Source organism: Rissa tridactyla, unplaced genomic scaffold (genome assembly GCF_028500815.1).
Source record: "Rissa tridactyla isolate bRisTri1 unplaced genomic scaffold, bRisTri1.patW.cur.20221130 scaffold_728, whole genome shotgun sequence".
Taxonomy (NCBI): Eukaryota; Metazoa; Chordata; class Aves; order Charadriiformes; family Laridae; genus Rissa; species Rissa tridactyla.
The window spans coordinates 3,490-27,130 of NW_026529943.1; the positions used below are offsets into that span (position 1 = coordinate 3,490).

At 57.0% G+C, this 23,641-nt stretch overlaps 1 protein-coding gene and 1 long non-coding RNA gene across 2 annotated transcripts; one reads left to right on the plus strand and one right to left on the minus strand.

Moving 5' to 3' along the window:
* Positions 1–1,928: 1,928 nt before the first annotated feature.
* SUPT16H (SPT16 homolog, facilitates chromatin remodeling subunit) lies at positions 1,929–23,442 on the minus strand (the record flags this gene model as incomplete). Its single annotated transcript, XM_054187778.1, is given in 27 exon segments — positions 1,929–4,361; positions 4,466–4,543; positions 5,322–5,451; positions 6,433–6,562; positions 6,645–6,814; positions 6,913–6,988; positions 8,383–8,495; positions 8,578–8,703; positions 10,081–10,199; positions 10,302–10,428; positions 10,547–10,682; positions 10,772–10,899; positions 11,907–12,060; positions 12,158–12,273; positions 13,240–13,335; positions 13,476–13,541; positions 14,117–14,229; positions 15,578–15,651; positions 15,764–15,854; positions 15,986–16,158; positions 19,782–19,834; positions 19,836–19,934; positions 20,047–20,193; positions 20,300–20,452; positions 21,154–21,210; positions 21,212–21,325; positions 23,349–23,442. Coding segments are annotated over 27 exon segments (3,055 nt in total), but the record flags the coding sequence as incomplete, so codon positions are not given.
* LOC128903890 (uncharacterized) lies at positions 5,513–6,197 on the plus strand. The gene is made up of 3 exons (XR_008464292.1): positions 5,513–5,705; positions 5,831–5,897; positions 6,117–6,197. It is a non-coding gene; the product is annotated as an uncharacterized LOC128903890 (long non-coding RNA).
* Positions 23,443–23,641: the final 199 nt, after the last annotated feature.

Genomic DNA, 23,641 nt, shown 5'->3' on the forward strand with positions numbered 1-23,641 from the left:
GGCCTAAATCCCCCCCTTTCAGGCCCCAACCCCCCCTTTTAAGGCCCCCAAAGCCCAGTTTTCGGCCCCCCACCTCCCACTTAAAGGCCCTAAAACCCCCCTCTGAGGCCTAAACCCCCGCTTTTGGGCCCCAAACCCCCATTTTACAGCCCAAACCCCGCCCCCAAGGGCCCCAAACCACCCCCCCACCCCCCTTTAAAGGCCAAGCCCCCATTTCATCCCCCGAACCCCCGGTTTTGGGCCCCCCAAACCCCCTTTTGGGCCTAAATTCCCCCCCCCCAAGGGTGCAACCCCCCCCTTTAAGGCATAAACCCCCATTTTAAAGCCCCAAACCCCCATTTCAAGCCCCCATGCCCCCATTTTAAAGGCCCAAAGCCCCGTTTTAAAGGCCCCAACCCCACCCCCAACCCCGCCCCCAGCGCCCCAAACCCCACCCCCCCTAAATCCCGCCCCCCCCAAACCCCGATGGGGCTCCCCCCCATCGTCCCCCCCCCGCCATCTTCCCGCTCCCCCCCATCCCCTTCCCGCCTCTTCCCCTCACGCTGCGAGGCCGCCATTATCCCTCCCCCCCACCTTCGTCCCCCCTCACAACCCGCTTCTCCCCGCCCGTTCCCCCCCAGTGTGTCCCCACGTCCCGCTGTGTCCCCTCCCGCCACCATCCCCGGGGGCTCCGCCATTTCCCGCCCCCCCCCGCCCTCACCGCTCCGGCTCCGGCCCCGCTCCCGCCGACCGCCGCCGCCTTCGGGGGCTGCTCGCAAAATGGCGCCCGCGCCGCCCTCTGCGCCGCACGGAGGGGGAGAAGCCGCGGGCCCGCCCCCCTCCTGAGGCACGCGGCGCTCCCATTGGCTGAGGGGCGCGTCGCTCAAGGGCGCGGCCAATGGGAGGCGAGGAAGGGCGGTGCGGTGCGGGAGGGGGAGGAGCGGCGGGGAGTGGTGGAGGGCGGCGTCAATCAAGCGGCGCGGGCGCGAGGCGAGCGCTGATTGGCTGAGCGGGCCATGAAGGCGGGAGGGGCGGGGCGGCGGTGTGAGGAGGGATGGGCTGGGAGCGCTGTGATTGGGCAGCGCCGGGGAGGGCGGGCCGGAGCGGCAGCGCGGGCGGCGATTGGGCGAGGCGAGCGGAGGGGCGCGCGGCGATTGGGCGGCGCCGCTGTCAGTCAGGGAGAAGGGGCGGGGCCGGGAGGGGGCGTCATGGCGGCGCCCGCCGCGGGGCCCGATCCTTCCTGGGGCGCGCGAGCGCCGTTTATCCTGGTTTTGGCCGATTTTCACTGGTTTTGCCCCATTTCTACTGGTTTGGGGCCGATTCTTCTTGGTTTAAGCCCAATTTCTACTGGTTTGGGGCCTTTTCTACCGGTTTGGGCGCGGTTCTCACCGGTTGGGGCCTTTTTTATACCGGATTAACCCCCTTTTTTACTGGTTTGGCCCCATTTAAACTGGTTCCGACCCCCCCGCCCAACTGGTTTTGCCCCATTTAAACTGGTTTTGCCCCAATTCCAACCGCTTTCACCTCAATTCCAACTGGTTTTACCTCATCTTAACTGGTTTCACCCTATTTTAACTGGTTTCACCCCAATTCTTACTGGTTTTGCCCCAATTCCCACTGGTTTCTCCCCAGTTTAACTGGTTTCACCCCAATTCCAACGCGTTTCACCCCATTTTAACTGGTTTTGCCCCAATTCTTACCGGTTTGGCCCCAATTCCAACCGGTTTCGCCCAATTCCAACTGGTTTTTCCCCCTTTTTTAACGCCTTTTGCCCAATTCCACCGGGTTTTGCCCCATTTTAACCGCCTTCGCCCCACTCCCGCCCCGTTTCTCCCCTTTCCAACCCCTTTTTTCCGCCGCTTTTTTCCCCCCGTTTCCCCCCTTTTTACCCCATTTTCGTGCCTCGGGGGGGGGCGGGGGGAGGGGGGGGCGTGTGAAAAAAACTCCCGTTTTCGTTAAAAAACCTTAAAAAACCCACTTTTGTCTTTTATTGAAGCCACTGGAAAAAAGAGCGGGGAGGGCCCCGGCCGCGGAAAAGAGACGCCGACCCCAAAACCGGGGGAATTCCCCCCAGAAAAAGAGGGGGGGGCCCCTCCCCTCCCCCCGCCCATAAATACAGCGAAATTAATAAAAAAAAAAAAAAAGGAAAAAAAACAAACCACAAAAAAAACAAAGAAAAAAAAGGCGGGGGGGGGGGGGTTGGGGTTCCCCCCCCCCCCCCCCCCCCCCGGCAATTTTTTTTGGGGTCCCCAGAGCGAATTTTGGGGACAAACGAGAGGATTTTGGGGACAAACGTGAGGTGGTTTTTTTTTGGGGGGGGTTCCCCCCCCCGGCTTAAATTTTGCCCCCTCCATTTTTGGGGAAGAACAGGAGGTTTTTGGGGGTTTCCCGCCTCAATTTTGGGGGGTCCCCCCCGCTCAGATTTTGGGGTCCCCTGAGAGGATTTTTGGGCACAAACGTGAGGGGGGGTTTTTTTTTGGGGTCCCCCCCTCAAATTTGCACGAAACTTCCAAATTTTTAGAAAAAAAAAAATTAAAATTTTTTGGGGAGGGAGACCCTGAATTTTGAGGGAAAATCCCGCAAATTTGGAGGGAGAAACCTGCAAATTTGGAGGGAGAAGCCCAAATTTTGAGGGAGAAACCTCAAATCTTGAGGGGGGGGGGGAGCCCAAAATTGGGGAGGAAACTCCCGAATTCGAAGGAGCAATCCCAAAATTTTGAGGGAAAGCCCAAATTTTGAGGCGAAGCCCAGAGTTTTCAAGAGAAATCACCAATTTTGGCAACCCCCCAAATTTCGAGGGAGAACCTCAAACTTTCGGGGAAATCCCTCAAATTTTGAGGAGAAACTCCCAAGTCTTGGGAGAGAAACCTCCGAATTTTCACCGGGACCCCCAAAATTTTGGGGAAGAACCTCAAATTTTTAGGGGGAAACCCCCAAATTTTCAGGGAAAACCTCGAATGTTTGGGTAAAACCTCAAAATTTCAGGTAAACCTTCCAAATTTGAGGGGAAAAAACCCCCCACAAAATTCTGGGATAAAACCTCCAAATTTTGAGGTAAAACCTCCAAATTTTCACGGGGGATCTCAAGATTTTGGGGCAGGACCTCAAATTTTAAGGGGAAAACCCTAAGTTTGTGGGGAAAACCTAAACATGTCAGGAAGAAACCCTCAAATTTTGAGATAAACCCTCCAAATTTTGGGATAAAACCCCCAGATTTTGAGGAGAACCACCAAATTTTGGGGGAGAAAACTCCAAATTCTGATGATGATCCCCACATTTTTGAGGGAGAACCTTAAAATTTTTGAGAACCTCAAATTTTCAGGGTAAACCTGAATTTCCAGAAGAAAGCCCTGGATTTTCAGGAAAAATATCCCAAATTTTGAGGTAAAACCCCCAAATTTTGAGGTAAAACCCCCAAATTTTGAGGTAAAACCTCCAGATTTCCACGGGGAGCCCCAAAATTCCGAGGGAAATCCTCAAATTTTCATGGAAAACCTCAAATTTTGGGGGGAGAACCTCAAATTTTCAGGACAAACCCCCCCAAGATTTTGAGGTAAAACCTTCAGATTTTGACGAGGAGCCCCAAAATTTTGAGGGGAATCCTGAACTTTTCAGGGAGAACCTCAAATTTTGGGGGGTGAACCTCAAATTTTCAGGACAAAACCCCCCAAAAATTTTGAGGAGAAACCTTCAGGTTTCCACGGGGAGCCCCAAAATTCCGAGGGAAATCCTCAAAATTTCTTGGAGAACCTCAAAATTTTGGGGGAGAACGTCAAATTTTCAGGACAACCCCCCCAAATTTTGAGGTTAAAAGCTCTAAATTTCGACGGGGAGCCCCAAAATTCTGAGGGAAATCCTCGAAATTTCACGGAGAGCCTCAAATTTTGGGGAGAAACCTCAAATTTCCAGGAACAAAACGCCCCAAAAACGTTGAGGTTAAAAACCTGCAAATTTTGACGGGGAGCCCCAAAATGCTGAGGGAAATCCTCGAAATTTCAGGGCGAACCTCAGATTTTCGAGAGAGAAAAACCTCAAATTTTGGGGGGGGGGGTGGGGGGGGAGGACCTCAAACTTTCAGGACGAAACCCCCCTCCCCCACCCCCACCCCGAAATTTCGAGTTAAAACCTCCCGATTTCGAGGTAAAAAAAAAAAAAAACACCTCCCGATTATTTCGCCGGGGATTCCCCCCCCCTCCCCCCAAAATTTTGAGGAGGGGACCCCAAAATTGTCCCCCGGGTGTTGGGGGGGGGGGTTGTCCCCTACTTCCTCTTCTTCTTGGGGGGCCCGGGGTTGCGGTGGTGGCCCCCCCGGCCGGCGGGAGCCTTCCTCTTGCGGCTGCGGCCATGTTCCTCCTCCTCCTCGTACTGACTCTCCCGGTCGGCTGGTTGGGGGGCAGGAGATGGTGGGGGTCAAGGAGGAACCCCCCCCCCCCCAAATTTTTATTTTTTTTTTTTTTTGGGGGGGGCGTCCCCACCCCGGACCCACCTTTTCGAGCTTCTTCCTCCAGCTCGTCCCAGTCTTTGCCGCTCTCTTCCTCGCTGCCCAGGGACTCCTTGGAGTATTCTGGAAGGAGAAGGGGGAGGTGGGACGCCGTGGGGACGTGGTGGGGGCCTCCGTGGGGCTGGGGCGGGGACGCGATGGGCCTCCGTGGGGACGTGGTGGCCTCCAAAGGGATGGGCCACCCTTTCTGGGGACGTGGTGGCCTCCAAGGGGACGTGGCTGGTATCTCACGGGGGTTGTGGTGGGACTCCGTGGGGATGTGGGGGCCTTCAAGGGGTTGGGGTGGCCTCCATGGGGACGTGGTGGGGCTCCATGGGGACGTGGTGGCCTCTTGAGGCATGGGCCACCCTTTTTGGGGACGTGGCTGGTATCTCATGGGGGTTGTGGTGGGCCTCCTTGGGGACGTGGGGGCCTCCACAGAGTTGGGGTGGCCCCCATGGGGACGTGGTGGCCTCCGTGGAGACCTCCGTGGGGTTGGGGTGGCCTCCAAAGGGATGGGCCACCCTTTCTGGGGACGTGGCTGGTATCTCACGGGGGTTGTGGTGGGCCTCCGTGGGGACATGGGGGCCGCCAAGGGGTTGGGGTGGCCCCCGTGGGGCCGTGGTGGCCTCTGGAGGGACGGGCCACCCTTTTTGGGGACGTGGTGGCCTCCGAGGGGCCGCGACACCCACCCCGGGGACACGGTTGGTATCTCCGGGGGGTTGTGGTGGGCCTCCACGGGGGACGTGGGGGCCTCTTGAGGGCTGCCCCGCCCTCCTGGAGGCCACCGCGTCCCTGCGTGGGGCCCAGAGGCCCCGTCGTCCTCCTCGGGGACGCGCCACCCCCCCGCCCCGGGCCGTACCCGACTCCTCGGCCTCGGAGGAGTAATCTTCGTCGCTGTCCTCCTCCTCCTCCTCGTAGTCCTCCTCCGAGGGGTTGAAGGTCTCGTCCTCCATCTCCGACTCGGACTCGCCCACCTCCGCGTCGCTGCCCTGGGGACAAGCCCGGGGGGGTGGGGGGGGACGACATCACGGTGGGGGTTGGGGGGGGACAACCTGGAGAACTTGGGGACACCAAGGGGTGGGGACAACCCGGAGGTGGGGACAACGTGGAGAACCTGGAGGTGGGGAGAACGTGGGGTGGGGACACCAAGGGGTGGGGACAACCTGGAGTGGGGACAACCAAGGGGTGGGGACAACCTGGACGTGAGGACACCGAGGGTGGGGACAAGCTGGAGAACATGGAGGTGGGGACAACCAAGGGATGGGGACAACCTGGAGATGGGGGACACCAAGGGGTGGGGACAACCCAGGGAACGTGGAGGTGGGGAGAACCTGGGGTGGGGACACCAAGGATGGGGACAACCTAGAGGTGGGGACAACCTGGAGAACCTGGAGATGGGGACACCAAGGGATGGGGACAACCTGGAGAACGTGGGGTGGGGAGAACCTGGAGTGGGGACAACCAAGGGGTGGGGACAACCAAGGGGTGGGGACAACCTGGACGTGAGGACACCGAGGGTGGGGACAAGCTGGAGAACATGGAGGTGGGGACAACCAAGGGATGGGGACAACCTGGAGATGGGGGACACCAAGGGGTGGGGACAACCCAGAGATGGGGGACACCAAGGGGTGGGGACAACCCAGGGAACGTGGAGGTGGGGAGAACCTGGGGTGGGGACACCAAGGATGGGGACAACCTAGAGGTGGGGACAACCTGGAGAACCTGGAGATGGGGACACCAAGGGATGGGGACACCAAGGCATGGGGACAACCTGGAGAACGTGGGGTGGGGAGAACCTGGGGCTGGGGACAACCTGGAGAACCTGGAGGTGGGGTCAACCTAGAGGTGGGGACAACCCGGAGAACCTGGGGCTGGGGACACCAAGGGGTGGGGACGACCTGGAGGTGGTGACACCGGGGGGGGCGGGGTGGGGGTGGTGACACCAAAGGCGGGGGGAGGGGGGGCGGTACCTCGCCCTCGGGCTCCAGGAAGGACCATCCCCCCTGCTCGAAGAAGCCCTCGGGGTCGTCCACGATGGTCTTCATGATCTTGGTCCAGTTGAGGGACTGGACGCCCTCCGTGTACTTGAGGTCACAAGAGCTGGAGGAGGAGGAGAAGGAGGAAGGTGACGGGGCGGGGCCGGGCGGGGCCGGGCGGGGCCGGGGGAAGGGGCGGGACCTACTTGAGCCACTCTTTGATGGGGTCGAGGGAGGCCACGGGGATGGCGTTGATCATGGTGACCTTCTTGCTGTAGTCCTTGTAGACGATGACCATGTCGAAGTTCTTGAGGTGGAACTGGACCCTCTCGAAGTGGATGAGCTCCACCTCGTCCAAGGTGACCACGAAAGGGGGCTGGGGTTGGGGGGGGACACGCACACACACCCACACGTCGTCAGTGGGGCAGCCCCGCCCCCCCGCCCCCCGCCCCCCCTCCGAAATCGTGGACTCACCCACTCGGTGCAGTTGACCAAGGCGCTGCTGGTGGGTTGGAGGAGGCAGGTGCTGCGGTAGGGGGCGCCGTTGAAGCTGCGAAGGAGACGGGGGACACACAACGGCGAAAAAGCATGAGGAGACCCCGAAACACCACGAGGAGACCCCAAAACACCACGAGGAGACCCCAAAACACCATGAGGAGACCCAAAAAACCACAAGGAGAACACAAAAAAAACAAGAGGAGACCCAAAAAACCATGAGGAGACCCCAAAAACACCATGAGGAGACCCCAAAAAACCATGAGGAGACCCCAAAACACCACGAGGAGAACCCAAAAAACCACGAGGAGACCCAAAAAAACCACGAGGAGACCCCAAAAAACCACGAGGAGACCCCAAAAAACCATGAGGAGAACACAAAACACCACGAGGAGACCCAAAAAAAACCACGAGGAGACCCCAAAAAACCATGAGGAGAACACAAAACACCACGAGGAGACCCAAAAAAAACCACGAGGAGACCCCAAAAAACCATGAGGAGACCCCAAAACACCACGAGGAGAACCCAAAAAACCACGAGGAGACCCAAAAAAACCACGAGGAGACCCCAAAAAACCATGAGGAGAACACAAAACACCACGAGGAGACCCAAAAAAAACCACGAGGAGACCCCAAAAAACCATGAGGAGACCCCAAAACACCACGAGGAGACCCAAAAAAACCACGAGGAGACCCCAAAACACCACGAGGAGACCCAAAAAACCACAAGGAGAACACAAAAAAACCAAGAGGAGACCCAAAAAACCATGAGGAGACCCCAAAAAAACATGAGGAGACCCCAAAACACCACGAGGAGACCCAAAAAACCCACGAGAAGACCCAAAAAACCACGAGGAGACCCCAAAACACCACGAGGAGAACCCAAAAAAACACGAGGGGACCCAAAAAACCCACGAGAAGACCCAAAAAACCACGAGGAGAACGCAAAAAACCACAAGGAGACCCCAAAACACCACGAGGAGACCCCAAAAGCCATGAAAAGGCCTCAAATAGCATGAGGAGAACCAAAAAAACCACAAAAAGCCATGAAAAGATGAGGAGAAGACCCCAGAAAAACATCAGGAGGTGCCAAAGAAACACCAGGAGGTGCCAAAAAGCCACGAAGAGTCTCTCAAAAACCACAAGCAGACGCCAAAAAAACACGAGGAGACCCCAAAAAAGCAGGAGGAGATGCCAAAAAAAGGTCAGGAGACACCAAAAAAACAGGAGAAGAACCCAAAACCCACGAAAAGACGCCAAAAAATGATGAGGAGACCCCAAAAGACCATGAGAAGATGCCAAAAACCATGAGGAGACCCCCCAAAAACCACGAGGAGACGCCAAAACACCACAAGGAGACCCCAAAAGAACCACGAGGAGACCCCAAAAAGGCCCCGCGGAGACCTTCTCGCCAGCAGAAGAAGACCCGGAGATGGTTTCTCCACCTACCCCAGCTCCCGGAAGGGCACCTCGAACTCCAGCTCCTCCTTGGTGAGGGCCTCCACCTTCTCGATGAAGTTCTTGAAGGCCGTCTTCAGCTTGTGGCGCATCTCCCGTTCCATCTTAGAGGGCGGGGGGGGAAAGACGGGTCATCTCCAGCCTGGTGGCATCTCAGGAGCTTCTGGAGGACCTCCTGGGACCCACCTGCTCGGCGTAGAGGTCGTCGCGGTCGTGCATGTGTTGGTGCTTGCCCAAGTCGGTGGTGATCTCGCCGACTTCCGTGTAGAACTGGACGTCCGTGTGCCGCTTCTTCCCAAACATGATGGCGTTCTGCCGGGAGAAGGCCACCAAAAAACGGCCGTGAGGACACCCCCAAAAAACCAACAAGAGACACCACCCCCCCCCCCAAAAAAAAGGGGGACTCTAAAAAACCATGAGGAGACCCCAAAAAGCCTTGAGGAAAACCCAAAAAGCCACGAGGAGACCCGAAGAAACCATCATGAGACCCCGAAAAACCATGAGAAGACCCCAAAAAACCATGAGGAGATGCCAAAAAACCATGAGGAAACCCAAAAAACCATGAGGAGATGCCAAAAAACCATGAGGAAACCCCAAAAAAACCACGAGGAGATGTTGAAAAGCCACGAGGAGACCCCCAAAAACATGAAAAGACACCCAAGAATGATGAGAAGACCCTAAAAAAACATGATGAAACCGCGAAAAACCTTGAGGAGAACCCAAAAAACCATGAGAAGACCCCAAAAAACATGAGGAGGCATCAAAAATCCTTGAGGAGACCCCAAAAAACCACCAGGAGGCCCCAAAAAAACTGTCAGAAGGCACCAAAGAATCACGAGGAGACCCGCAAAAAATCAGGAAACCCCAAAAAATCATGAGAAGACCCCAAAAAAACAGCAGGAAAACCCAAAAAACCATGAGAAGAGCCAAAAACACCATGAGAAGAACCCAAAAAACCCCTCAGGAGACCCCAAAAAAAAAAAGGAGGTACCAAAAAAACCTTGAGAAGACCCCAAAAAACCATCAGGAGACCCCAAAAAACCACAAGGAGATGCCAAAAAGTCATGAGGAGGCACCAAAAAACCATGAGGAGATCCCAAAAAACCACGAGGAGACCCCAAAAACCATGAGGAGGCACCAAAAAAACATGAGGAGAACCCAAAAAACCCTCAGGAGACCCCAAAAAACCATGAGAAAGCACCAAAAACCCTTGAGGAGACCCCAAAAAACCCTCAGGAGACCCCAAAAAACCATGAGGAGGCACCAAAAAACCATGAGGAGAACCCAAAAATCCACGAGGACACCCAAAAAAACCATGAGGAGAACCCAAAAAACCAGGAAGAGACCCAAAAAACCCCAAGGAGAACCCAAAAAGCCCTCAGGAGACACCACAAAACCCTCAGGAGACCCCAAAACACCACGAGGAGACCCCAAATATCCATGAGAAGACCCCAAAAAACCCTGAGGAGACCCCAAAAAGTCCTCAGGAGACCCCAAAAAACCATGAGGAGGCACCAAAAAACCATGAGGAGGCACCAAAAACCCATGAGGAGGCACCAAAAACCCATGAGGAGACCCCAAAAAACCATGAGGAGGCACCAAAAACCCATGAGGAGACCCCAAAAAACCATGAGGAGACCCCCGAAGAAGCCCCCCCCCCCGGCCCTGGCCCCGCCGGCAGCAGAAGACCTTGAGGTGGAAGTGGAGGACGATGATCATCTCCCCGTCGCAGGGCTGGAAGACGGCGTGTTTGATGTTGTTGTAGAGGATGTCCACCTTGTCCCCCCGCACCGAGGTGAAACGGAACCCTGCGGGGAGGGGGGGGAGGGGGAGAAGACCCGCCCAACGCCAGGTGAGGAGAAGGCGGCCACCCGCCGGGCGGTGCCACCCCACCGAGGAAGGCTCCGTACCGTTGACGTGGGCCTCCAAGGAACCCTGCATCCTCTTCTGGGCGATGTTGGGCCGGATGTAGAGGTCCTTCAACTTGGGGTTGGAGCGGTTGAGGTTGATGACCAACGAGTCTTGTTTGACGATGCCCTGGAGAAGACGCCGGAAGAGTGGCCGAAGGTCTCGAGACCATCCGGAGAACTTCAGGAGGCTCCGCAAAACCTGCCAGGGGACGGGGTGGGGTGGGGTGGGGTGGGGTGGTCTTCACCTCCTTCTCCTTCTCCTCGGCCTCCCGGGTCTTGTAGCGTTTCTGGACCTCCTTGATGATGCGAAAGGCGTTTTGAAGGTTGAGGGCCGGCACCGTCTGCTCCCCCGGCGTCTTCATGTTGGACGCCCTGTAGGTGCTGGAAGGCGGCGGGAGGAGAAGGTGGGCGAGGTGGACCTCCCCCCGCCCACCCCCCCGCCCCCGCCCCCCTTTCTCCTCCTGCCTCACATCTCCTTGACGAAGGTGGCCTCGGGGTTGGGGAAGATGTTGCCCTCGTTGCGACCCAAGGCGCTGCCCGGGCAGTAGAAGTTGATGCGGAGGTAGGTGTAGTCGCCTTCCACCGACATGCTGATGTTCTGCAGGAGCCGGGAAAAGAGGGGACGCGCCGCAAGTGAAGGGGGGGCCGCACCCCAAAACCACCTCGGGATGATGGTGGAACACCAGAACCACCTTCGGGTTGGAGGTGGAACCCCAAAACCACCTCGGGGTGGAGGTGGAACCCCAAAACCACCTTTGGGTTGGAGGTGGAACCCCAAAACCACCTTTGGGTTGGAGGTGGAATCCCAAAACCACGTTCGGATTGGAGGAGGGAATCCAAAACCACCTTCAGGTTGGAGGTGGGACCCCAAAACCACCTCGGGCTGGAGGTGGAACCCCAAAACCACCTTCGGGTTGGAGGTGGGACCCCAAAACCACCTTCGGGTTGGAGATGGGACCCCAAAACCACGTTCAGATTGGAGGTGGGAATCCAAAACCACCTTCAGGTTGAAGGTGGGACCCCAAAACCACCTCGGGCTGGAGGTTGAACCCCAAAACCACCTTTGGGTTGGAGATGGGACCCCAAAACCACCTTGGGATGATGGTGGAACCCCAAAACCATGTTCGGATTGGAGGTGGGAATCCACAACCACCTTTGGGTTGGAGGTGGAACCCCAAAACCACCCTCAGGTTGGAAGTGGGACCCCAAAACCACCTTGGGTTGGAGGTGGGACCCCAAAACCACCTTGGGATGATGGTGGGACCCCAAAACCACGTTCGGGTTGGAGGTGGGACCCCAAAACCACCTCGGGATGGAGGTCGGGGAGAAGGTGGAACCCCAAAACCACCTTCGGGCTGGAGGGGGAACCCCAAAACCAGCTTTGGGTTGGAGATGGGACCCCAAAACCACCTCGGGATGATGGTGGAACCCCAAAACCACGTTCGGGTTGGAGGTGGGACCCCAAAACCACCTTGGGATGAAGGTCGGGGAGAAGGTGGGACCGCAAAACCACCTCGGGATGATGGTGGAACCCCAAAACCACCTGGAGACGAAGGCCCTTTTTGGGGGGAGGGATCTCAGGTGGCTTCGGGAGGTTGTCCTCACCTTGATGGTGGCGATGTGGAAGGGGGTGGCGATGCCGAAGACGGGCATGATGACCGTCTCGTATTTCTTATCGATGTAGATCTTCATCTCCCGGATGTGAGGTTCTTTGGGCATCAAAGCCGGGTTCTTGTAGGAGATGTTGGACTTCCGGGCCCTGCGGAGGCGAGGAGATGAGGTAGGACAACGCCCGTGTCCCCCCCGCCCCCAACGCGGTGGGATTTCCCCCCAGAAGCGGGTGGACTTTAGGTTACTTCTGGATCTGCTGCTCCCCCTTCTGCTCCGTCAGGCGGCGGCGGGCTTCTTCGTTGAGTTGGGTGGCCAACTCCTTCTGGTGGGCCCGGCGCTTCTCCTCCGCCGTCAGCTCGTTCTGGGGTGGGGTGGGACGGGGATGGGACGCGGGCCGGGAGGGGACAACCCAGCCCGGGTGGAGAAGCCGCCCTCCGGGAGCAGCCGTGGGACCAGCCAGGTGGACCACCCAACGCCAGGCAGAGCTTCCAGGTGGACCACCACCCACGGGGAGCGCCCATGGGACCACCCATGGGACCACCAACCCCATGTGGAGCACCCATGGGACCACCAACCCCCAGGTAGACCACCCATGGGACCACCCAACCCCACGTGGAGCACCCATGGGACCACCACCCACATGGACCACCCATGGGACCACCCAACCCCACGTGGAGCACCCATGGGACCACCCAACCCACGTGGAGCACCCATGGGACCACCAACCCCCAGGTAGACCACCCATGGGACCACCCAACCCATGTGGAGCACCCATGGGACCACCCAACCCACGTGGAGCACCCATGGGACCACCAACCCCCAGGTAGACCACCCCATGGGACCACCACCCACATGGACCACCCATGGGACCACCCAACCCCAGGTAGACCACCCATGGGACCACCCAATCCCACGTGGACCACCCATGGGACCAGCAACCCCACGTGGAGCACCCATGGGACCACCCAACCCCACGTGGAGCACCCATGGGACCACCCAACCCCAGGTAGACCACCCATGGGACCACCCAACCCCACGTGGAGCACCCATGGGACCACCAACCCCCAGGTAGACCACCCATGGGACCACCCAACCCCAGGTAGACCACCCATGGGACCACCCAACCCACGTGGAGCACCCATGGGACCACCCAACCTCAGGTAGACCACCCTATGGGACCACCAACCCCCATGGACCACCCATGGGACCACCCAACCCCAAGTAGACCTCCCACAGCACCACCCAACCCCAGGTGGACCTTCCAGGTGGACCATCAACCCACAGGAAGCACCCATGGGACCCCTCCCCCACCCATGGGACCACCCACCCGCGTCCTCTCCGTCAGCAGAGCCGCCCGGGAGCTGCGCCCCAGAAGATCTTCGGCTTCGTCCTTCTCCTCCTCCTCTTCCTCTTCGTCTTCGTTCTGGGGGAAAAAAAAACACCAAATTTGGGGGTTTTGGGGGCGGAAAAACCCCCCAAAATTTACATTTTTGACAACAATTACGGGCCCGAAAAGGGGCTTTTGGCCCAAAATCGTGGGGTTTGGCCCCGGTGTGGCGTCACCTTGAGGAAGATGCCGACGTTCTTCACCTTCTTCTTGACGGCCGTGAGGACGGTGGCCGGACCCTCCTGGGGGGAGGAAGGACCTCGGTGAGCTCCAGGAGGTCCCACCCCAGAAGATCCCACCCCAGGAGGTCCCCAAGGCCCCTCAGGTCCCCAGGAGGTCCCTCAGGTCCCACCTCACCCCAGAAGGTCCCACCCCAGAAGGTTCCTGAGGTCTCCAGAAGGTCCCACCCCACCCCAAGAGGTCCCCGAGGTCCCACCGCACCCCAGAAGGTTCCTGAGGTCTCCAGAAGGTCCCACCCCACCCCAGGAGCTCTCCAAGAGGTCCCCAGGAAGTCCCCGAGGTCCCACCTCGCCCCAGAAGGTCCCACCCCAGAAGGTTCCTGAGGTCTCCAGAAGGTCCCACCCCACCCCAGGAGGTCCCCGAGGTCCCACCGCACCCCAGAAGGTTCCTGAGGTCTCCAGAAGGTCCCACCCCACCCCAGGAGCTCTCCAAGAGGTCCCCAGGAAGTCCCCGAGGTCCCACCTCGCCCCAGAAGGTCCCACCCCAGAAGGTTCCTGAGGTCTCCAGAAGGTCCCGTCCCACCCCAGGAGGTCCCCGAGGTCCCCAGAAGGTCCCGTCCCACCCCGGGAGGTCCCACCTCGTCCACCAGCACGGTGTCCCCGATGAACATGGCGTAGGTCTTCTCCTCCGGCTTCTTGCCCTCCCTGTTGGGCAGGTCGGAGAAGCCCACGTTGATGCTGAAGACCATGCCTGGGGCGGGGCGGCGGGGGGCGGGAAGAGGGTTTTGGGGTGAAAAAGGCGGATTTTGGGTCAGGAGGAAGAAGTTCAGGGGGGGCGGGACGACATTTTGGGGTCAACAACGACAATTTTGGGGTCAACGACGACAATTTTGGGGTGGAAGAGGACAACCGCGGGCGGAAGAGGACAACGTTGGGCGGCGGGACAACGTTTGGGGCGGAAAAGGCCGATTTTGGGGTGGAAACCGATAATTTGGGGCAGCGGGAGAACGTTTTTTGAGAGAAACGACAACGGCGGGTGGAAAAGGACAATTTGGGGTGGTGGGATGAAATTTTGGGGTGGAAAATGACAATTTTGGAGTGGAAAAGGAGAATTTTGGGTGGTGGGACAAAATCTTGGGGTAGAAGAGGACGATTTTGGGGTGGAAAAGGAGAATTTTGGGTGGTGGGTCAAAATTTTGGGGTAGAAAAGGACAATTTTGGAGTGGTAGGACGAAATTTTGGGCTCAAAGACGACAATTTGGGGGTTTGAGAGGAGAATTTTGGGTGGTGGGACAAGGTTTTGGGGTGGAAAAGGACAATTTTGGGGTGGTGGGACAAAATTTTGGGGTCAAAGAAGACAATTTGGAGGTTTGAGAGGAGAATTTTGGGTGGTGGGACAAGGTTTTGGGGTGGAAAAGGACAATTTTGGGTGGTGGGACAAGGTTTTGGGGTGGAAAAGGACAATTTTGGGGTGGTGGGACAAAATTTTGGGGTCAAAGAAGACAATTTGGGGGTTTGAGAGGAGAATTTTGGGTGGTGGGACAAGGTTTTGGGGTGGAAAAGGACAATTTTGGGTGGTGGGACAAGGTTTTGGGGTGGAAAAGGACAATTTTGGGGTGGAAAAGGACAATTTTGGGTGGTGGGATAAGGTTTTGGGGTGGAAAAGGACAATTTTGGGTGGTGGGACAAGGTTTTGGGGTGGAAAAGGACAATTTTGGGGTGGAAAAGGACAATTCTGGGTGGTGGGACAAGGTTTTGGGGTGGAAAAGGACAATTTTGGGGTGGTGGGACAAAATTTTGGGGTCAAAGAAGACAATTTGGGGGTTTGAGAGGAGAATTTTGGGTGGTGGGCCAAGGTTTTGGGTGGGAAAGGACCGTTTTGGGGTGGAAGAGGAGAATTTCCGGGGGCGGGACAACATTTTGGGGACGGACGAGCCAACTTTTGAAGCGGCGGGACCGGAATTTTGGGCGGGAAACGACACGGTTTTGGGCGGGAAAGGAGCGCTTTTGGACAGAAGAGGACGATTTTGGGGTGGAAGCGGAGCGTTTTGGGTGGAAAAGGACGAATTTTGGGGTGGGGGGGTTGAAGCGTTCCTCACCCTTCTTCAGCCGGTGTTGGTTCTTGCTGTTGATGACCAAGGAGCCCTCCCGGAACTCGATGCCCATGGCGAAGCTGGGGAGATACGGCCAGTTGACCCACCAAGATGTCCTCGACCTTCTCGAAGCTCCCGCGCCGCGTCCCCCCCCTCCGCCGTAAAACCTCCCGCTCCCGCCTCCGCCCTCACCCCAAATTCTTGGTGATCTTGCTCAGCAGCTCCGGCTTCTGCTTCTTCACCAGGTCCATGACGGCGCCGTAGACGTCGCAGAGTTTGGTTCCTGCAAAGGGGGGCGGACGTTGACGGGCCGACGGCGTCTCCCCGGGGGTTCGGGAAGAGGGGGACGTCTCGGGAGGACCTCGCGGAGGCGCGCGGGACCACCGGGAGGATTCCCGCGGGCGGTCGGCTCACCGTGTCTCATCTCCTTCAGCATCTCCTCCTGGAGCTGGAGGAGGAAGGCGTAGTGGTCCTGCATCTCCTGAGGCGGGTCCACCATCAAGGTCCTCACCAGGTTGGAGCAGTAGGACTTGTAGCGGATGCCCATGGCGCAGGTGATGGCCCCAAAATGCATGTGGTTCTTGTCGCTGGAAGTCGGGGTGAGGGGGTGGAGGGGGGGACACACACGACACCCATATTTTTTTTGGGGGGGGACACGACGGGGGGACGTCGAGGTGGGGTCCCACCACCCGCGGGGACGAGCCGCCGGGGCCCGGGGGCTTGGTCGTGGCGGGGGGAAAAAGGGCCTTTCGGAGGTAAATCTGGCGCCCCCCCCCCCAAATATTTGAGGGAAAAAAGGTGAAATTCGCACCCCCCTGACTTTTTGGAGGGGATTTAACCCCCCCCCCCGGGCTTTTTTTTGGGGAGGAAAAAGGGAAAAATTGGCCAAATTGGGGGCTTGGTTGTGTCAGAGGGAAAGGGCCTTTCGGAGGTTTGGAGGGAAATTTGGCACCCCCCCGATTTTTGAGGGGAAAAAAAGTGAAATTGGCGCCTTCCCGACTTTTTGGGAGGGAACTTTACCCCTCCCCAGGCTTTTTTTTGGGGAGGAAAAAGGGAAAAATCGGCCAAATTGGGGTTTTTTTTTTTGTTTCGGAGGGAAAGGGCCTTTCGGAGGTTCGGAGGGAAATTTGGCGCCACCCCCCCCCCCCAAATATTTGAGGGAAAAAAAGGGAAATTTGTGCCCCCCTGACTTTTTGGAGGGGATTTAACACACACACACCCCCCCTGGGCTTTTTTTTGGGGAGGAAAAAGGGAAAAATCGGCCAAATTGGGGTTTTTTTTTTGTTTCGGAGGGAAAGGGCCTTTCGGAGGTTTGGAGGGAAATTTGGTGCCCCCCCCCCCCGCCTCCCCCCTATTTTTGAGGGAAAAAAGGTGAAATTGGCGCCTTCCCAACTTTTTGGAAGGGGATTTTAAACACCCCCCCCCCGGGCTTTTTTTTGGGGAGGAAAAAGGAGGAAATTGGACAAACCGGGCTTTTTACTGCGGAAAATTGAGCCCTTTTTAGGCTTTTTTTTTGGAGGGAAATTTGTCCCCCGTTGGGCCTTTTTTTCGAGGAAATTTTACACCCACCCCCCCCCCCCCATACATTTTTTTGAGGTAAAAATGGTGGATTTTCCCCCTCCTGACATTTTGGGGGGGGGTTGTGTCCCCCGCCCCAGCTATTTTGGGGAGAAAAAGGCGGGAATTGGGAAAACTGGTGGTTTTTTTGGTTTTTTGTTTTTTTTTTGGAGGGAAATTACCCCCTTTTGGGCCTTTTCTTGAGAGAAATTTGCGCCCCCCCCCCCCCAAACTTTTTGAGGGAAAAAAGGTGAAATTGGCGCCCCCCCGACTTTTTTGGAGAGGATTTTAGCCCCCCGGGCTTTTTGTTTTAGGAGAAAAAAGGCAAAATTGGCCAAACTGGGCTTTCTACTGAGAAAAATTGAGCCCTTTTTGAGCTTGGTTTTTTTGAGGGAAATTTACCCTCTTTTGGGCTTTTTGAGGGAACTTTTACACACACCCCCCCCAAATTTTTTTTGAGAAAAAAATGGTGGAATTGGGCCTCACTTTTTATTTGGGGGGGGGAATTGCCCCCCCCCCCAATAGCATTTTTGGGGAGAAAAAGGGAGAAATTGGCCATATTGGCCTTTTGTTTTTTTTTTGGAGGGAAATTGCCCCCTTTTAGGGCCTTTTTTTGGAAGGACATTGCCCCCCCCCCCGGACTTTTTTTGAGGGAAAAATGATGAAATTGCCCATTATGGAGGTTTTTAGGGGGAAAATTATCCCCTTTGGGGGTTTTCGGGGGGAAGAATTGGGATTTTGGGGGGGAAATTGTGATTTTGGGGGGAAGAATTGGGATTTTGGGGGGAAAAAATCGGGTTTTCCGAAGGAAGAATTGGGTTTTTTCGGAGGAAAAATTGGGGTTTTGGGGAAGAATTGGGTTTTGGGGGAAGAATTGTGGGTTTTTGGGGAAAAGTCGGGATTTTGGGGGGAAAAGTCGGGATTTTTGGGCAAAGAACTGGGGTTTTGGGTGGAATAACTGTTTTTTCTGAGGGAAGAATTGTGGGTTTTTTGGGAAAATTTGGGTTTTCTGAGGGAAAAGCTGTTTTCCAGGGGGGAATAATTGCTTTTTTGGGAAAGAATTGGGCTTTTAGGGGTAAGAATTGCATTTTTTGGGGGGAGAACTGGGGTTTTTGGGGTAGGAACTGCGTATGGGGGGTAAAATTGGGGTTTTTTGGGAAGGAATTGGGTTTTGGGGGTAAGAATAGGGTTTTGGGGAGAAGAGATGGGTTTTAGGGGAAAGACTTGATTTTTTGGGATAAGAATTGAGATTTTGAGGGGAAAATTGGGGGTTTTGGGGGGAAAAATGGGCTTTTTGGGGGAAAGTAGGTTTTCCTTGGGGGGAAGAACTGGGTGTTTTTTGGGTAAGAATTAGGTTTTGGGGGCAAAAAATGAGTTTTAGGGGGAAGACTTGATTTTTTTGGGGTAAGAATCGGGATTTTACGGAGAAAACTATTTTTGGGGGGAAAAAATTGTGGGGTTTTGGGGAAAGATGTTTTTTTGGAGGGAAATTGGGTTTTGGGGGTAAAAATTGGGCCTTTTGGTGTAAGAATTGTCGTTCGGGGGAAGATGTGACCTTTTTGGGGTAAGAATTGTGATTTTGGGGGGGAAATTGGGTTTTTTGGGGGAAAAAAATTGTGTTTTGGGGGAAGAATTGGGTTTTGGGGGGGGGAAATTGTGTTTTTGCAATAAGAATGGTTTTTTGGGGGGGGGAACTGGGCTTTTTTGGTTAGGATTTGGGTTTCTGGGGTAAGAATTGGGCTTTTTGGGGCAAGAATTGGGTTTTAGGGTGAAAACTTGATTTTTTAGGGGTAAGAATTGTGATTTTGGGGGGAAAAATTGGGTTTTTGGGGGAAAAAAATGGGGTTTTGGGGTAAGAATTGGGCTTTTTGGGGCAAGAATTAGGTTTTAGAGGGAAGAATTGATCGTTGAGGGGAAAAATCGCAGGTTTTTTGGGAAAAAAATCGCGGGTTTTTTGGGAAAAAAACCTGCATTTTGGGGGGGTGAAATGTTCTTTTTGGGTAGAAATTGGGCTTTTTGGGGTGAGAATGAGGTTTTAGGAGGAAAATTTGATTTTTTGGGGGTAAGAATTGTGATTTTGGGGGGGGGAATTTTTTTTTGGGGGGGGAAAATCGGGGTTTGGGGGTCAGAATTGTGATTTGGGGGGGAAGTTGCATTTTTTTGGGGAAAAAAATTGGGTTTTGAGAGTAAGAATTGTGATTTGGGGGGGAAAGTTGGGGGGTTTTTTGGAAAAAATCGGGTTTTGGGGGTAAATTGTGATTTCAGGGGGAAAGTTGGGGTTTTTTTGGGGGAAAACATCGGGTCTTGGTGGTCAGAATTGTGATTTTGGGGGGAAAGTTGGGGGGTTTTTTGGGGAAAACATCGGGTTTTGGTGGTCAGAATTGTGATTTTGGGGGGAAAGTTGGGGGTTTTTTGGAAAAAAACTGGATTTTGGGGGTAAGAATTGTGATTGGGGGGGGGAAATAATTTTTTTTTTGGTAAAAAATTGCCTTTTTGGGGGGAAGAATGTGTTTTTTTGACAGAGGAAGAAGCTTTTTAGGGTAAGAATTTGAGTTTTTGAGGTTTTTTTGGGTTTTTTTTTTTTGTGTTTTTTTTTTTTGTTTTTTTTTTTTTTTTTTTGTTGGGGGGAACGCACCCCCCCCCAGGCTCTGACCTGACGACGCTGAACTTGAGGTTGTAGTTGCCCCCGCTCTGGATGATGGGGGGGGTAACACATCTCCACCGCCGAGGGGTCGGCCCCCGCCAGGTACTTCTTCTCCTCGATGGCCTTCTCCACCGACTCGGCCAACTTGCTGTGCCGGACTTTCTGGGGGGGGGGCGATGACATCGCCATGACCTCGCTTGCCCTCAACCCTTTGAGAAAACCTTTCAAACCCCCCCCCGAAAAATTAGCTTTTTTTTTTTTTTTCTCTCCTGACCTCGTCGGCGTCAACGATCTCCATCACCCGCTCCTTGAAGAACTTGGTGAAGACCTCGGAGGTGATGGCGGCCGCCTTGCGCATCAAGTTGAGCTCGCCGTCTTCCTTGGCCGCCATGGTGTAGGCCACCACGGCGCTGATGTCCACCTAGAGGAGGGGACGCCCGCCCCGTCGGGGGACCGTCGTGGTGGACGACCCCCCCCCCAACCACCACCACCTGCCCAAAAAAGGGGACGTCCCCCCCGCAACGGACCTTCTCGAAGCCCTCCTTGCTGAGACAATCGTTCCAGCTCTTCATGAAGTCGCCGGGGAACTTGTCCTTGCTGAAGACGCCCAGGCGCTTCCCGCCTTTGCTGGCCTTCAGGGCTTCGATCATCTTCTCGAAGTTGGCTTTGTTGCTCTCGTTCTGGGGCGCAAACAAGAAAAAAAAGGGGGAAATTGAGAAAAAAGAAAAAAAAAAAACCAACAAAAAAAATCGGGAAAAAAAATCGGGCACGGGGCGCCCCCGTCTTCGTCCCGCCTCCACCTTCATCCCACCTCCACCTTCACCTCCCACCATCTTGGAGACCCCACCACCATCTTGGAGACCCTCCCACCGTCTTGGAGACCCCACCTCTACCTTGAACAGCCCACCACCATCTTGGAGACCCCACCTCCGCCCTGAAGACCCCACCTCCATCTTGGACAAGCCTCCTCCACCCTGAAGACCCCACCTCCATCTTGGAAACCCCCACCTCCATCCCAAAGGCCCAACCTCCATCCTCGACACCCCACCTCCATCCTCCAGACCCCACCTCCCCCTTGGACAACCCACCACCATCTTGGAGAACCCACGTCCACCCTGAAGACCCAACCTCCATCTTGGAGACGCCACCCTCCATCCCGAAGAACCCACCACCATCTTGGAGACGCCACCTCCATCCCGAAGACCCCACCTTCAACCTCCATCTTAGACTCTCCACCTCCACCCTGAAGACCCCCACCTCCACGTTGGAGAACCCACCTCCATTTTGGACCCCCCCACCTGCCCTCTGAAGACCCAACCTCCATCTTGGAGACCCTCTCCTCCACCCTGGAGCTCCCTCCCCCGCCCCGGGAGGTCCTCACCTTCTCCCGGACGAGGAGGGTGATGGCGGGGACACCGTTGGCGCTCTCCCCCCCCTTTGCTGTGGGCCACCTGCTTGAGGAACTCCACCTTCTTCTTGCTGGCCATGAAGAGGATCTTCTCCTCACAGAAGACCATGATGGTGTCCGTCAGTTCGTAGCCAAAGAGCCACGTCTTGGGGGTGGGAAGAAAAAGAGGGGGGGCATTAAGTCACCTGGGGGGGTGAGGTGGCCCCCCCCCCAAGGGTGAGGGGACACCAAAAGAGGTGGCGGGACCTTCTCCAAGGGTGGTGGGGACCTTCTCCAAGGGTGGCGGGACCCCCAAGGGTGATGGTGGGACCTTCTCCAAGGGTGATGGTGGGACCCCAAAAGAGGTGGTGGGACTTTCTCCAAGGGTGGTGGGACCCCCCCCAAGGATGGTGGCACCCCCAAGGGTGATGGTGGGACCTTCTCCAAGGGTGGTAGGACCCCAAAAGAGGTGGTGGGACCTTCTCCAAGGGTGGTGGGACCCCCAAGGGTGGTGGGACCCTCCCCAAGGGTGGTGGGACCTTCTCCAAGGGTGGTGGGACCCCCAAGGGTGGTGGTGGGACCCTCCCCAAGGGTGGTGGGACCTTCTCCAAGGGTGGTGGGACCCCCAAGGGTGGTGGTGGGACCCTCCCCAAGGGTGGTGGGACCTTCTCCAAGGGTGGTGGGACCCCCCCCAAGGATGGTGGGACCCCCAAGGGTGATGGTGGGACCTTCTCCAAGGGTGGTGGGACCCCAAAAGAGGTGGTGGGACCTTCTCCAAGGGTGGTGGGACCCCCCCCAAGGATGGTGGGACCCCCAAGCGTGATGGTGGGACCTTCTCCAAGGGTGGTAGGACCCCAAAAGAGGTGGTGGGACCTTCTCCAAGGGTGGTGGGACCCCCAAGGGTGGTGGGACCCTCCCCAAGGGTGGTGGGACCTTCTCCAAGGGTGGTGGGACCCCCAAGGGTGGTGGTGGGACCCTCCCCAAGGGTGGTGGGACCTTCTCCAAGGGTGGTGGGACCCCCAAGGGTGGTGGTGGGACCCTCCCCAAGGGTGGTGGGACCTTCTCCAAGGGTGGTGGGACCCCCAAGGGTGGTGGTGGGACCCTCCCCAAGGGTGGTGGGACCTTCTCCAAGGGTGGTGGCACCCCCAAGGGTGGTGGTGGGACCCTCCCCAAGGGTGGTGGGACCTTCTCCAAGGGTGGTGGCACCCCCAAGGGTGGTGGTGGGACCTTCTCCAAGGGTGGTAGGACCCCAAAAGAGGTGGTGGGACCTTCTCCAAGGGTGGCGGGACCCCCAAGGGTGATGGTGGGACCTTCTCCAAGGGTGGTGGGACCCCAAAAGAGGTGGTGGGACCTTCTCCAAGGGTGGTGGGACCCCCCCCAAGGATGGTGGGACCCCCAAGCGTGATGGTGGGACCTTCTCCAAGGGTGGTAGGACCCCAAAAGAGGTGGTGGGACCTTCTCCAAGGGTGGTGGGACCCCCAAGGGTGGTGGGACCCTCCCCAAGGGTGGTGGGTACCTTCTCCAAGGGTGGTGGGACCCCCAAGGGTGGTGGTGGGGACCCTCCCCAAGGGTGGTGGGACCTTCTCCAAGGGTGGTGGGACCCCCAAGGGTGGTGGTGGGACCCTCCCCAAGGGTGGTGGGACCTTCTCCAAGGGTGGTGGCACCCCCAAGGGTGGTGGTGGGACCCTCCCCAAGGGTGGTGGGACCTTCTCCAAGGGTGGTGGCACCCCCAAGGGTGGTGGTGGGGACCTTCTCCAAGGGTGGTAGGACCCCAAAAAGAGGTGGTGGGACCTTCTCCAAGGGTGGCGGGGACCCCCAAGGGTGATGGTGGGACCCTCCCCAAGGGTGGTGGGACCCTCCCCAAGGGTGGTGGGACCTTCTCCAAGGGTGGTGGGACCCCCCCCAAGGATGGTGGGACCCCCAAGGGTGATGGTGGGACCTTCTCCAAGGGTGGTGGCACCCCCAAGGGTGGTGGTGGGACCTTCTCCAAGGGTGGTGGGACCCCCCAAGGGTGGTGGGACCCTCCCCAAGGGTGGTGGGACCTTCTCCAAGGGTGGTGGGACACCAGAAGAGGTGATGGGACCCTCCCCAAGGGTGGTGGGGACCCCCCCCCAAGGGTGGTGAGACCCCCAAGGGTGACGGTGGGACCCCCCCCCCCCCCGAGGATGATGGCCCCCCCCCTCCCCCACCTGCAGGGCGGTGGACTTGGCGTAGACGATCTCCTCGTCCACGCCCACGGCCACCACGATGGCGTCCACCCCCCCGTACTCCTCCTCCCCCCTTCTGCGGGGTGGCAACAAGGGGGGGGGGGGGACGACACAACAATGACGTCACACCCCCTCCCCCCTCCCCCTCCCCCCCCATCAAACCTCCCCCCCCCTCCCCCAAACCTCATCCCACCCCCCCAAATCCATCCCCCACCCCCGGGGACCCCCTCAAAGACGCCCCCCCCCGCCCCGTGACCCCCCCAAAACCCCTCCCC